At 42.1% G+C, this 13756-nt stretch overlaps 5 protein-coding genes across 16 annotated transcripts in view; 3 read left to right on the top strand and 2 right to left on the bottom strand.

The window, feature by feature from the left end:
* Nucleotides 1–512: 512 nt before the first annotated feature.
* LOC6733799 (spaetzle-processing enzyme) lies at nucleotides 513–3623 on the bottom strand. The gene is made up of 3 exons (XM_039292403.2): nucleotides 3062–3623; nucleotides 1255–1867; nucleotides 513–1198 (listed from the first exon to the last, which is right to left on the bottom strand). The coding sequence occupies exons 2-3, from the start codon at nucleotides 1803–1805 to the stop codon at nucleotides 724–726; spliced, it is 1026 nt and encodes a 341-aa protein (XP_039148337.1). The 5' UTR covers nucleotides 1806–1867; nucleotides 3062–3623; the 3' UTR covers nucleotides 513–723.
* Nucleotides 3624–3677: 54 nt separating this feature from the next.
* On the top strand, nucleotides 3678–4918 carry LOC6733798 (prenylated Rab acceptor protein 1). Of its 2 annotated transcripts, none has more exons than XM_016167135.3 (3): nucleotides 3678–4112; nucleotides 4165–4374; nucleotides 4431–4918. In XM_016167135.3, exons 1-3 carry the CDS (start codon nucleotides 4030–4032, stop codon nucleotides 4720–4722), a joined length of 585 nt encoding a protein of 194 aa, XP_016026757.1. In that variant the 5' UTR covers nucleotides 3678–4029; the 3' UTR covers nucleotides 4723–4918. The 2 variants fall into 2 exon arrangements, with proteins under 2 accessions (XP_016026757.1, XP_002080842.1); XM_002080806.4 differs by having other exon boundaries at nucleotides 3681–4112; nucleotides 4168–4374.
* Nucleotides 4898–8751, bottom strand: LOC6733797 (peptidyl-alpha-hydroxyglycine alpha-amidating lyase 1). Of its 2 annotated transcripts, none has more exons than XM_016167749.3 (6): nucleotides 8450–8751; nucleotides 8047–8224; nucleotides 7746–7986; nucleotides 6707–7206; nucleotides 6092–6526; nucleotides 4898–5554 (listed from the first exon to the last, which is right to left on the bottom strand). In XM_016167749.3, the coding sequence occupies exons 1-6, from the start codon at nucleotides 8576–8578 to the stop codon at nucleotides 5385–5387; spliced, it is 1653 nt and encodes a 550-aa protein (XP_016026756.1). In that variant the 5' UTR covers nucleotides 8579–8751; the 3' UTR covers nucleotides 4898–5384. The 2 variants fall into 2 exon arrangements, with proteins under 2 accessions (XP_016026756.1, XP_016026755.1); XM_016167748.3 differs by lacking the exon at nucleotides 4898–5554 and adding an exon at nucleotides 5631–5674 and having other exon boundaries at nucleotides 8450–8750.
* Nucleotides 8752–8968: 217 nt separating this feature from the next.
* Nucleotides 8969–9632, top strand: LOC6733796. The gene is made up of 2 exons (XM_002080804.4): nucleotides 8969–9302; nucleotides 9355–9632. The coding sequence occupies exons 1-2, from the start codon at nucleotides 9071–9073 to the stop codon at nucleotides 9519–9521; spliced, it is 399 nt and encodes a 132-aa protein (XP_002080840.1). The 5' UTR covers nucleotides 8969–9070; the 3' UTR covers nucleotides 9522–9632.
* A 127-nt stretch (nucleotides 9633–9759) lies between these two features.
* LOC6733795 (myocyte-specific enhancer factor 2) overlaps nucleotides 9760–13756 on the top strand; it is a 44715-nt gene continuing 40718 nt past the window's right edge. For 6 of the 10 annotated variants that reach the window (XM_039292402.2, XM_039292400.2, XM_039292401.2 and 3 more), the window contains exon 1: nucleotides 9761–10520. The gene's annotated coding sequence lies outside the window, so the exon portion shown is untranslated. Of the gene's footprint in view, nucleotides 10521–13756 lie in introns of all 10 variants that reach the window. The other 4 variants (XM_016167136.3, XM_039292397.2, XM_039292395.2 and 1 more) reach the window with 2 other exon arrangements.

Raw genomic sequence — 13756 nt, 5'->3', positions numbered from 1 at the left:
TTTTTTACCCTAATATTTTTCCTTTCTAATATTTTTCCTTTCTTTATTATGTTATTTTTCTTTCAATTAATTGCAAAAATGTGTCAAGCCAACTAAAAAAGCTAATATGCAACACAAATTTATCAACTTTGATAGGAAATCTTCAAATATTTATAGATTTAAGTTAGCCAACAGTTTTTTCGAAAAAAATGCATGATAAATTCTTTAAATTAATTGCAAAAATATGTCAAGACAACTAAAAAAACTAATATGCCACACAAATTTATCAACTTTGATAGGAAATCTTCAAATCTTTAGAGATTTAAGTTAAAAGTTTTTTCAGAAAAATTCATGATAAATCTCCCTCGTCGTGGGGTTCTAAGACTCTTAGTCATAGAGTTATATGGAAAATTGATTCGACTCGATAAATTATAATGTAGAGAGTATATATGTACAAACATATGCATATTCTTGATAAGAAGAACTAGCTGTGTCGATATATACATACCTCCATATCCCTCGAACTCTCCAATAGCTGACTAAGACTATCCTTCAGTCTAGGAATTCTTTCGATTTAGAGTCTAAGTCAACCTTAATGGAGTTAGAGTTGGTCTAAGTAAGATCTGGAGTTGTTTTAAAGATAAGTGTATACTTTCGTTACTTAAGTGTTTAGGTGTTGTTTTGTTAACAAAGAACAAATTCCATTTCTGCGTGCATAACAAGTTTCAATTTAATATCGTTAAATTAAATTAGTATTTTTACCGATTTGTACTTAATTTTAAGTTCATCTACATCGATCTTATTAATTTCCTTCTTTATCCACTCATAATATGAGGAAGTTTTCGTGTAAACCGCTGGCCCACATCCGTAACTGGAGGGGCCCCCTCCGTAGGAGGTTATTCCGGCTAAGTAATAAAATTGACCAGCACCCCTGCCCACCGATGCCATCAGCGGGCTACCGGAATCGCCCAGTCCGGTGTCGGTGCCATCCCGTCCCATGGCACATATATGGATGTCCTTATCGACTCGTAGTGTGGGATACCGATTCAAGCACTCATCCGGACTCATTCCACTGATAGTGCCTTGCAACAGTACGGGGCTGTTGTGCTGCTGGCCAGAATCGCCCCAGCCGGCAATTTGAAAAGGTTGGTTTTCGAAGGAGGAATTTGACAATTCAATGCCAGGCCAAATGCAAATGGGTCTGATCTGAAGGGTGTATCTGAAAGAGAGACCATCGATTGAAAAAGGTAAAAAGAGGGAGTGCACACTACATACTTCACCCGACTCTTTAGACGCAACAGAGCAATGTCGTTGTAGTGGCTTTCATTTCTCTTGGAGTACTGCTCGTGCGGGACCCTTTTATCCACATCGATGTCCACGTAAGCTGGAGCGCATTTTTTGGCTCCATTCGGCAGTCGGGTGCAGTCGGGATCGTTATCGGTGTCATGCTCGCCCAGGCGCACACTGGCCACATAGAAGTCTTCCACGGACAAACAATGGGCTGCCGTCAGCACATAGCGACTGGCGATCAAGGAGCCCGCACACATGGGAGACAGCCCGCGGCGCTCTGCTGAGTAGGCATTGTAACCCAGCAGGACTGTCCAGGGAAACTGGTTGGGCTGTGCCTCCATGCCACCTACGATATATAACGACGGGGGACTCTGCCCGCAGACACTGCTATTTGGCAGTTTATCCCCAGCAACCATTGGGCAGCAGGTGAAAACCATGTGCACTAGCTCATGGGCAAAATTATCAATGTTGCATAGTTTGTTTCGGAACTTTGATTGCTCATGTTTTGTCATATTCCGGCGATTTAGAAGCTTCATAAGAGGTTCACATTTGCTCAGTGGGATGCAAATCTCGTCTAGTGGGCAAATACTAAATTTTGCTAAGGGCGGTAAAAAAAATTTACCAGTTAATGAAGCTCAAAATGGCCGAATTTAGCATTTGTTTCACTGTATAAAATCCTATTAAAGGTTGCATTTTCCTGGTAAGACCATAAGTGTGTGCATCGAAATCAACCCAATGGAGTTCTAATTTTGTAATTAAAAGGTATTAACTATTGTTGAAATTAAAAAAGAAATCCATGAGCTGCCAAAGGATGTATTAAACACTGGCACTGATCCGATGAAATTGTAAATATCCTTGCCACTATTTACCAAATTCTAAAGAATTCACCAAGGAAATCGCTTGAAGCCAAAGAGTCAAATAAAATTGGATCGAGACCATCTTGAAATGCCGGAGCCTAACCGAAGACTGAATTCAAAAGCCAGTTGGTCTTAAAAGTTTAAGCTTATCTCGATTGCTAAAATGATTCACTCTATGGCCACTATGAATCCACTCGGTATAAGATATGGACCGCGTAAACTTTGATCCGGTTAATTATTGTATAATGGCCTTGTCTGTCCGTCCGTATGAATGTCGAGATCTCGGAAACATTAAAAGGAAGAAAGCATGTAAGTTTTCTTTAAAACCGTACCACTCCCCTATTACGCCCAAAACTTCTTAAACGCTTACATGCTAAAAGTTTTCTGGATGACAGGAAACGTTCTAATCCTACTACCTTTAAACATACCAAAACTGTAGTAATAGTATCTTGATTGGAGCTATCTCCTTGCTACACGCCAAAATATTATAATTCTACATCTCTATCTGTTTCAGTTCCAAATTCTGTGTAACAGGTATCTAATAGTCGCAACACTTTACCATATTAATAGGAATTTGAATAGGAATAGGAATATTAATAGGAAATATCGTTGATCAAAATGATGATAATCAATTCCCATTTCCGTAAACAAATATCATACATTCATTCCGAACATTTCACTTTATGTCAAATCACAATTTCTTTAAGTTAAAATCAAAAATCTGATTCATACCGAATCTGCGAAAAAATACTTATCAATAGTGTCACACAAACAATATGTTATGACGTCAAAAAATACATATGCATCTGTAAACATATCTAAGTATAGTACTTTATGCAGAAACAGTTTCTATGGATAATGGTAATGCCAATGAAAAGTCTCTTAACTTCTAAAACTCTTTGTTAGTAAATGTAAATAGAAATGTACAATTTTACCTGAATAAGTTTACAAGATACAGGAAATACAGGATATTTATAAGACAGCAGAATTTTTTAACAAAAAATTGCATTTATCAGCATAAATTTCTAATCTGGCTACTTCGATTCGCAAGGCTATATCTCGAATTTTATGTAAAAGTGAGCAATTATTTCTATGACTGAGACCTGAGAAAAAGTTAAGGGGTACGGGCATCGATCGGAGTCTTATGTTGTGTTATCCGTCAAATAAATTGTTTAAAAAATATTTAAAATTTCAGCACGATTCTTACCCGTTACTCATACAACAATGCAGATTTTTAAATAGTGCCGCCTACTTATATAAAACGAAATCAAAAGAATTGTTTAACTTAAACCAGGCAGGTGAATTCTCTTATCAAATATCATATGGTCGAAAACGCTTCCTTCTACCTGTTGCGTATTTTAAACGAAATAGTATAACCATTTACTCCACGAGTAACAGGTATACAAATATAAATGTTATGTGTAAAAATATGTCTAACAAAATAATTTATATTTAAACCCTGGGAGAAAAAGTTTTGTAATGAATGTTTGATTGCATTTAGCGTGTTGGATTTGTTTTCAGTTGATTTCGAGAATTTGCGCACTCGCAACTCTGGTCACACCGCATGTCACGGCAACGGCAATCCTAGAACTATCTGCCACATCAGATTTTTCAAACTTTGTATACTGTTTCTCAAAAGAAAACGATGTCATAGCAAATTAAGAGTAAATCGTAAAATCAACATCGAAAGTGTTGCCGCCTCCATGTAGAAGTGACCCCGCTAAAGTCCTCGTCGCTTTACAAACGCCGCAGCATCCTCAAGACAGTTCTCGGGCCAAGTGGGCCTACTGCAAAGATACACATAACACTTGTGGAACGCCCACACTTGCCGAAAGAAGAATCGTATATTGCAGCGAAGACGTGTCTCTAAGATAAGCGTTAGGACGAGGTTGGGAAACATAAAATGGCTCAAACTGGCGGAAACTTATCCGGCAACATGCAGCCGCCACCGCCCTCTGGAGGCAGGTTCTCCGTGGACATGCAAAGGTGAGTAAACCGAAACAAAGAGCGAATAGGAACTAATTACTCTTGAACACAGCAGCCTGCCCTCGCTATCCAACCTGCCATCACCGCTGCAGGTCTTCCAAATGGTCCGGAACTCCCTGCGACCCTGGGTAGTCTTCTTCAACATCAACAATTTCAAAACGGCCGTCAGCATGCAGCGGCTAAATAGCCGGGTTATTCGGAATCTCTCCTACTTTCAGGCCAACTACGTTTTCATCTTTTTTGTACTGATGATATACTGCCTGTGAGTGATTCTAAAAACCTTATTGTACCACCCCATTTAAAAGTTATAATCTCCAGCATCACAGCTCCCTGCATTCTGCTGGTCATTCTGGCTTCCGCTTTTGGCTGTCATAAGCTACGCGTGCGCAACAGCAACATCACCATCGTGGGACAACAACTGACGCCCAGCCAGCAGATCATCGCACTCAATCTGGCGACGGCACCAGTGCTATTCCTGGTGGGCGCGGGTGCGGTTTTGTTTTGGACGCTGGGCGCTTCATGCTTCGTGATCGCCATGCATGCTATATTCTACAACATCGATGCTATTGTAACGGAGGAGAATGAGGGTTTCCTCGCCCAGGTTGTCTGACCGCCAGCCAGAAGCTAAACCCTAGGTCTTCTGGGATCGTGGCAACCGGGGACGAGGAAAGGGGCTAAACGTATTCGCCACCATGGGGCCTTAGAAGTCGACACAATATGTTGTACACCTATTTATAACGAAATCTAGTTAAGCCACAGACTTTAAATAATCGAAATACATACTATGACAGATTCATACGACTATATTCCTTTTGGCAAATTAATAGCAGTATATAAAAGGCGCATTCGCGGAGAACTTCGATTTGATTCGAAAAAAATTAAATTAAAAGGATTTGGTCAAGTCACTAGACTAGTGGCACCTACAATATCTCAGATATTTTCGAGCTGTTTAGGCATACATTTTAAAAATTTATTCTTTTAAATAAAGAATTCGACTAAGTAATAAATAACCGAAAAATAGTCGCATAGTCGGTTCTTCTAAAGAAGTTTCCATAAATAAGCTGTTTAAAATACATTGAACAAACGGCTCAATAAATCAACTTAAAATACACCCCGATCGGAATTCTCTGCGATATGCACCACAAGGAAGGTAAATAAAGTCACCTAAAATACACACATATAGCTCGCGTAAAACTAGGTTGGTATTTCAATGAGGTACAGGTAGTTAGAACTAGGAATGCTTTGTTAGCTGCGTAAGTCTTGGTCCTTCGCCTAGGCGTACTGGGCACTCGCCAGTGTCTTCGTCTCCTGCTCCTCGTCGCTGGCCTGCTGGTCAAGCTTCTCGAATCCGTTGCGATCCCGATCGAGAAGTCCGCCCAGCATGAAGCCATCGCTTTTCTCCCACGCGTGGCGACGACTGCGGGCTCCGAAAGGCAGGCAACCTGTGGAATATGTTGGTTTAACTGATTAACTTAATAAATACCATGGGATTTATATGAGCAACAACACTGCCAATCCCATTCCCTTCTTAGTTCATGCATAGATCTGCGATCTGGCGTGCACTGAAACAAACCGAAAACGAAAACAGAATACACTTAAGGATAAACGTAAATTTTGTTTGTATGCTTATGTATTTTGTATAAAAATTTGTATATAATTTGAAACACTAAATGCGGTATAAATTTTAATTACAATAAAGTTGAACGAAAAGTAAGCCAACGAATACAGAACACACAAAGTGGACATGCTGTGTAATTAACGACACCAAAAAAGCGTGAATAGGGAGATTCAATCGTGGATATACATGTAATCAGATTCGAGCTTATAAGTACAGGACACTAAATCAGTTAAGTGTGACAGCACAACACAGGACATTGAGTGAGGAGTTAGCACTGCCGATCAGCCAAGACTCTGGGTGGAAGCAGTCAGCTTTCGGTACACCAGGTCGCTGGGCGTAGCGGAGCTGTTCGCTTGGTTACCTCGTTTCCTTCGCCGCGCGAAGATCAAAGCCAACGCAAAGGTAGAGCCGGCGAAAAGGAGCATGAGCGAAGCCACTAGGATGGCCTTGCCGCTCGGGTGGTGCACAGCCACTGCGGGAACCTGATCCCCTCCCACAGCTTGGCTAATAGCGCTGTCCCTAGAGTCCTTGCTGGCCGACAAGGACATTGGTTTGGCCAGCGATCGGTGCACGAACTTGTGGATACGCATTGGATTCAGCTCGGCCACGTAGATCTCATTGCCGTCGGCTGTAACGGCCACGTCGTGCGGGTTCTGGAACTGCAGGTTATTGGGGCCGAACTTAGACACCAGTTGCTTGCTGCGCATGCTTAGCACGAAGCCGTGAACCTCGTTGTAGTGCTCAGGATGGATGCCTAACTCGGCGGTTGGTCCGTTGACAATGACCAGCTGCCCACCTGTAGCGGAAAATTAATACATTTAGGGGTAAGATTTGTACAAAAGATGCTCTGTTATGGTAATGTGAATGATGATGAAATCTATAGAAGCCCGCAACATTTTAAAGAGACGCTAAACCGTCGAAAGGTTCTTATGACACCTCATGAACACCGATACCAGAAGAAGATTTATCCACTCACCCGCTGCCGGGGTGTAAGCCATGCTGAAGAGGCGGTCCCCTATCAGCTGGTTGTGGTACTGTGAGTGAAAGGTGCCATTGCTCGAGAGGAAGCACTGTACGCGCCCATTCTCCCTATCAGCTGCGCAGAGTAGCTGCAACTCTGGGACGAGAGTCAGAGCGTGGGGAATCGCGAAGAAGTTCTGGGGCGCCACGTCGTAGGATATGCCAGAGAAGGTGTTCTGTCCCCAGAAGAGGATCAGTTCGCCTGTTCGTGAGTACTTAAGGATGCGAGCATTGCAGTATCCATCCGCCACGAAGAAGTCGCCATTATCCAACACCGCCACCGAGGTGGGCTTGCAGAATTTGCGTCCTGAACCGGGCTGGAAGGCATCGCCCAGAGTCAACGTTGGTTTTCCATCGCCTCCACGAGGCGGGAACTTGAAAACCTGGTGCATGGCGACGTCTGTTAACCAAACGTTGTCTTCGGGGTCCACGGTCAGGCCATGGGGCATGTAAAAACTGTGGGTGATATGGGATTTAATTAGGAAGGGCATACATATACATTGCTATTCTAGTGCTTACTTAACTTTAGATACGCCTTCAGATTATCACAGCCGAAATAAAATCTTACAAAATACTTTTGACTATGTGTTAAAACTTTTGAACTTACAAATGCAAAATGCCTTTACTACCGATTAAATTTAACTTCACCAGATAATTAACGCGAAAAATGATGTAGGTACAAACACAAAACAGCGCGACAATAAATGAGTACTGAGAATAATAAAGACGATATCCTCGACCATCAGTAACCCGATACACAAATAGTGGAGATTCGCTGGAATTTTGGGCAGGGTTTAAATGTTTGTGGCATATTGATCGGACAGACGGACATGGCTATATCGACTCGGAAGAAATGCTTTTGTTTACCTGTGCCTAGATTCATTTCAACAAATGCACTACACACATTACTACCCTGCAAACTAGTATTTGAAGTTAAGTAAACACTGGATAGAGAGCTACCTAAAGTACTAAACAAGGGAGTTACACTTTCTTACAAGTTCTTGCCCCAGTCGTATTGCACTTTGCCTGTTGCGGGCTCCAGTGCCAGGACGGTGCTCTCCCTGATGGGCCCGCGGTACTTCTCCTGGTACTGGTTCCTGTTATCGAATGTGGTCTGTCCCCAGACGCGGTCCACGCGATGAAAGATTACCACGTTGCCGGCCTTGTCGAAACTTACAGCTGTCACTGCACCCAGTTTCACATTGTTTGCCGGCCATGCGTTCTGGTAAACGTAAGCTGGGGATCGAGTTTAGTGTGAATTACACGGCGAGCAATTGTAAAAATATGCCAACTCACTGTTGTTTAGCTTGGCCAGCTCAGTCTTGACGTCGGGAACAGTTTGCTTCGGCGGCTGTGGCCAGTTGAGCTGCGTGGCTCCCGATCCTGCTCCGGATCCCTTGAGTATCTGGTGCAGGCGTTCGTTGTTGTTATTATTGCTGTCCACATTATGCAGATAACGCGATGGACTTTGAGTCTGAAATGGGGGATTGAGATTAAGATTAGGCTCCAGGTGAAGCAAAATAATTGCCACGGAGCAACGGCACCCACGCACACAGGCGAAGTACATACTACTGCAAAATCAATATGCTAAACATATGTGCGCGCACTGCAAACATATGTTTCCTTGGGTCAAGCAGCGACTTGGGTCTCGCAAACTCTCTTTAACCTGGTAATGCTTTGTTTATGGCTCGGGATTTACCTGCGACACTGCTGGTCGAATGCAGAGTAGGAGGTGGAGAAGCAGGCAACAGATTGCCAAGGACTTGCTGCCCAGGCACTTGGCGCTGTCGGTGGATTTCATTGCTTTGGAGTCCCTTCGAATGTACATATATAACTGCCCGAATGCTGGCGGAGATCCAGTCCGGCGTAGTTGTGCTCGTAAACAAACGGCTCGTCTCGTTTTGGAACTACAAATCTACTTATGACGCGGCCATCTTTGCTTGCGATTGAGATGTGATGTGTTCAGCGGCGCAGGTAGAATGTGTTTCCAGGGGATCAATGTTATGCAGTTACACTGTGTTATAATGTGACCATATTTGGTCACAAGCACCCTATGCACATTTTGAATGAATGAATTATCAATACGTCAAAAACAGATTAAATTGAAATGCGAGCGGTGGTTTTGTACAATAGGACGAATATGGTTAACAGTTAAATGTTTTTTCATATAGTTAGTATGTTAAATGAATCCCTATTCTATGCTACGTCCCTGATCGAACAGCTGTTGAAGAGGCGTTAGTACGTTTTCGGGTCTCACTTCGACACTTTTGTTTACTTCCGTGTTTTGCACATATCTGTTTGAAGAAATATTATTGGCAAAATGTCGCAAACAGATCTGAACAAAAGCATTGAGATAATAACCAAGACCGAGGAGTTGGCCGACAAAATTCTGGTCAACAAGCAGGAACTGACGGTGATGGATAAACGCCGCCAGGAAACCCGGCAGGCAATGCGGCTGATGGAGAAGTCGGAGGACAAGAAAGTTTGGATCACTATTGGCAGTATGCTAGTCAAAATGGAGCGGAAAAAGGCATTGGAACTGCTCAAAAAAGGTGGGTAACTGCTCGTCCAATACATGCGGTTATTAACTATAATTTTCGACAGATCAACAGCAAATAGAGCAGCAAATCAATCTGATTTACTCAGATCAGAAAGTTCTGGTTAACAAACATCGCGATTTGGAGTTCAAATCGCCCTTCTCGGGAACACATCTTAAGCCCTTAGAAAAGAAGGAGTTCGACACTCTGAAAGCACATCTCCCATTACTGTGAAAATCTTTATTTAAGTAAATTTTAGTGACATAAACCTTGTTGAAATATTTTCTATTAAATTCATTGCAGTCCATTGGCAGTTAAATGGCCATAGATTCCGTTTAGTTGTCCACAAAAACTAGTGCATATGCATGGAAATTAAATTAAAGATTTTCATATTTTAAGCTGGCGCCAGAAAGGTATCGCCTAGAAACCACAATCGATACATCGCCAAACTGCCATCGCCAGGTGTGACCGTGCTGCTCGCCGAGTGTGACCCATCCGCTCAAAGCTCCCGCAGCACATTTGTTGTAGCGCTCCGCCGTTGTTGACTTGTTTCGTCGAAGGCTCCGATTGGACCGATCTGATCAGACTTTGAATCGATCGGATTGATTTCGAAACGTAGACTCTTAATCGGGAACTAGCCGAATGCACAAGATCAGATCGAAAACACGCTGACAATTTAATTATATACCCTAAAAACCTGCAAAAACGTGCGCTCTTACGTCGGCCGTGCAAGTGTGTGTGTGTGGTGAGCTCTTCTCTCTACCGCCCCCACCCCCTTCGCCCACGTTTCGCTCAGCGCGCAAAAGTAAATTTTAGTGCAAATAAATTGCTTTGCTTATCTCGAAGCGCGCGCTCGCATGATGAACGCAGCTGTGTGCGTGAGTGTGTTTGTGGGGAGTGAGTGTGCGAGTGTTGTTAATTAATTTACAAAAGTCGCTCCTGTTTGGCGAACAACAGAGAACAACAATAACACCAGAAGAGGCAGCGAGAAGTGCGAAAACGAAAGAAAAACAACAACGGACCTGCTAACGGCAGTTGCATGTGGGCCACTTCGCCCAAACAACCCCCCACCCTATCCCTCGCTGGCGGAAAACGAAAGTTCTTTTACATGTAACACAGCAAGACTCTCAGAAAGGAGAAGGAGAGAGCGCAGAGCCCCACGCAGAGCGTGAGCGAAACAGAAGCGAGAGCGCCAATGCAGGAGAGCGACATTTGGCCTTGAACTTGCGGACGGTAAGTTGAGTTTAGTCTTTCTGTTTCTGTCACTCCTTCCACCACTTCGATTGCACTTCTTGTAACGTTGGGTCCAAAAGTCGATTGCACTTTCAGTGGCCAACTGAAGTCGGCTAGAAAGCGCATCCGATATCTATTCTCATATGTATAACCTATTAAATCATGATCAATTTGAAGTGTTTGACCTAACACTTACATTAACCAGAGAATATTTAATCCATGCCATGAAGACCGGATTACAATGTTCTACGAATATGTTCTCAATTCATTTGATATACTCAGTTTGAAGTTATAGAAGGTCAATTGTATTTTTTTGACCCTTCCATTTGATTTAATATAGAGCTTAAACTAAAATTCCCAACTTAATAGCTTTGTTTTGCATATCAGATCGGCTTAACCACATGCAGCATAGAATTAAGTGGCTGTTCCTCTCAACTTTCCTCATATTTTTCCTCTCGCAATGAAGCGACAATTGAATAGAGGCTCAAGAAAAAAAATCAAGAGGCGGACATTGCCTCCCCCACTTACACTGCGCAAAACGACATCAATTATTACCTCACATATTTGCATTGTAGTCGTGCGGGTGAGAAAAACCCAACGAAATGTTGTTACAAAATCACTGCTCGGGTATCTGGGTTTTTTTCGATAATTTATTGTAATTGTTTTATTTGCATGCTAAATGTTTAATGCAAAGTTTCCACAATGTCTGGAAAACTTTTGGTACGATGTTTAAATGTCATACGAAGAAAACCATTATTAAGTAACCACTGAAATACTTGATAAATTTGTTTACTTGAGTGACATAAATCTTTTATTTTCACAAGCTGAAAAATGTCAAGTATTTTAGAACATAAAGAATTACTAACGAAAAATACGAGCAAGATTTGTTCTATTGATATTCCTTTCGATATCTTGATTTCACGAGATACTACATCAAATAGGTTCTGACATGAGTTCAGTCATCAAATCCTTAAATTTGTGAGACTTTGCGTAAACCATCAAAGTTATTCACAATATTTCTTCGCTGTTCGCGCATGCAAACATCGAGCTAAACATTATTAAGCTATTGTCATTTCATATGCCGTAATATAATTGTTCAATAAGCTTACAAGCAACGGCAGAACAAACCGAAAGCAAATAAATAAAACAAGTTTTCAAAGTACACGAAAAATTCAGAATGTCTGTTGCCGTCGTCAACTTCTAATACTCCATGTGTGTATGTATTTTATGTACCCATGTATTTGAGCTTTAATATAATTTGTAAAAATATGCGAATTAATGTTGCGATGGAAAGAAACAAGTTTCTACCGATTTGTTAGAATTTGTTTGTGATTAGGAAGTGTGCGATTGACTCAGTCAAATGGAACGCAGCAAGTGGCAGGAAAATGCACGTGTTATTGGCCAATTGATAAGGCCAAATTGGAAAACTGGCAACAATGTACGCAAATTTTCGAGTTAAGGATCTGCAAACTCCGTCTTGCAAGTCGTTGAGGAATTTTCGTTTCGCTTTTGTAAAATATTGCCGGCCAGGCCTGATTAATTATGGCTTGTCCGCTGTAGTTGTCGTTCAAAATGCTCAACTAGGCGTCGTCTATATAGATATCGTGTGTGTTTGTGTGTGTATGTAATGGCACTAGTGTGTGTGTGTGTGTGCATTTAATGGGTGTGTGTGCGAGGGGCGGGCGTCCAGTTGAGTCCGGTTTCGTTTCGTTTGGCAGTTGCAAGTGCAGCACGGCGCTTAAGTTACTCTATAGCAAAAGGTCTTACGGTTGCAAAGCATGAGATCATGTTGCATTTAAAAACCTAACAATATTTTTTCTTCCCTCTGGTAGGATGTTTATAAGTATGTAGTTATGTCGCATTATCTGAACCATCATCCCAAATAATATTAGTCTAATTCAACCATTTTATAGTCTAAAAAAACTGAAGAAAATTAAGTTTAAAATCCATCTTAAAGAACCTTAAAATATAGCATTGTGGAGCAAAATGCAAAATTCTTTCCTAATTAATGTATGATTTGTAGCAACGAGTTCATAGCAATTTTAGTAGGTATTCACAATATAGAGGGTATTGCTTGCTTCGTGCATCCCAAACGAGCCTTTTTCTGGTTCCGCGTTGGTTTTGATATTGCATTTTTTAAATTTCAGGCACGTTGCAGGTACATAACTACAATGGAGGCAGTTGTTGTTGTTCGACTGGCTGATGTTGTTCTGCATTTTCCTTTTTATTTTTTTTGCTTGTGTCGAGTCCAGTTGCTTGCCATTTACCATAGAGGAGGTCAAAATTTTCCGTTCACAAGTTTTCCAATCTCCCGCTTTCTATTCTCAGTTCGTGGCTTCAATTGTTAAATAATACCAAGTGAATATGCTTCAAATCAGACAGCTGATTTGGCAGCTGACTGTGAGGAAAGAGAGAGAGAGAGAGGAAAACAAACATATTTGACAGACTAACTGGCGGAATTTGTTTTTTATTGAGGGGGAGGGGGGTAAAAGGTTGCAAAAGGGGTGGTGGGCGGGTTCTATCAATTTGTGCGCCGCACTTTACACATGCGTCACACACACACAGTCAGGCAATTTTCGAGAAATTCAATAATAAAACGCAGAATATGATAATCAGCCTGTAAAGAGGAAAACAAACTCACCACTGACTGTTTATCAAAGAGATAGAGAGAGAGAGCGCCAACGCTCTGACACACAGACACAAAAAAATGAATTGAGTAAGGAGCTACCTAACGCCCCCCGCCACCCAACTCCCCTCACCGCTTCTATCCAGCCCACTCACAGCTGAGCCACTTGTTGATGAGAGAGCAAGGGAGATACCGCTCTCGCGCGTGGCGAAACTCACCACTTTTGGGGCATCGATTGCGGTAGCCTCTCTCCCTGCCGCCCTTTTTCCACAGCGCGAGAGAGAAGGCTCCTTTTCCTGGGGTCTCTCTTTTTCTCTCTCCTGCTCTCACTGTGTAAAACTTATCAAGGTCGTTGGTTGGCTTGGCGTCGCCGTTTTTTTTCTTCGCTGCTGTAAGCGGGTTTTTCTACTTGTCCGCCCTTCCCTTCGCCACCCCTTTTGCAGGTTGGCCATCATCCTTTGGCAAAAATTCTTTTGCTTTTATGTTATTGGGTTTCTCCTGCTTTTTGCTGTTTCGCATGCCTTTGGCTTGTTATTCGTTATTGTGCTTGTTGTTGGCCCTCTGCTTCCCATTTGTATGCACTCGAAAAAATAGTCCTTTTAGCTGTTAA

The sequence above is a fragment of the Drosophila simulans genome, chromosome 2R (genome assembly GCF_016746395.2).
Source record: "Drosophila simulans strain w501 chromosome 2R, Prin_Dsim_3.1, whole genome shotgun sequence".
NCBI classification, from domain to species: Eukaryota; Metazoa; Arthropoda; class Insecta; order Diptera; family Drosophilidae; genus Drosophila; species Drosophila simulans.
The sequence above is the reverse complement of the archived record's forward strand: the minus strand, read 5'-3'. Positions and strand labels throughout refer to the sequence as shown.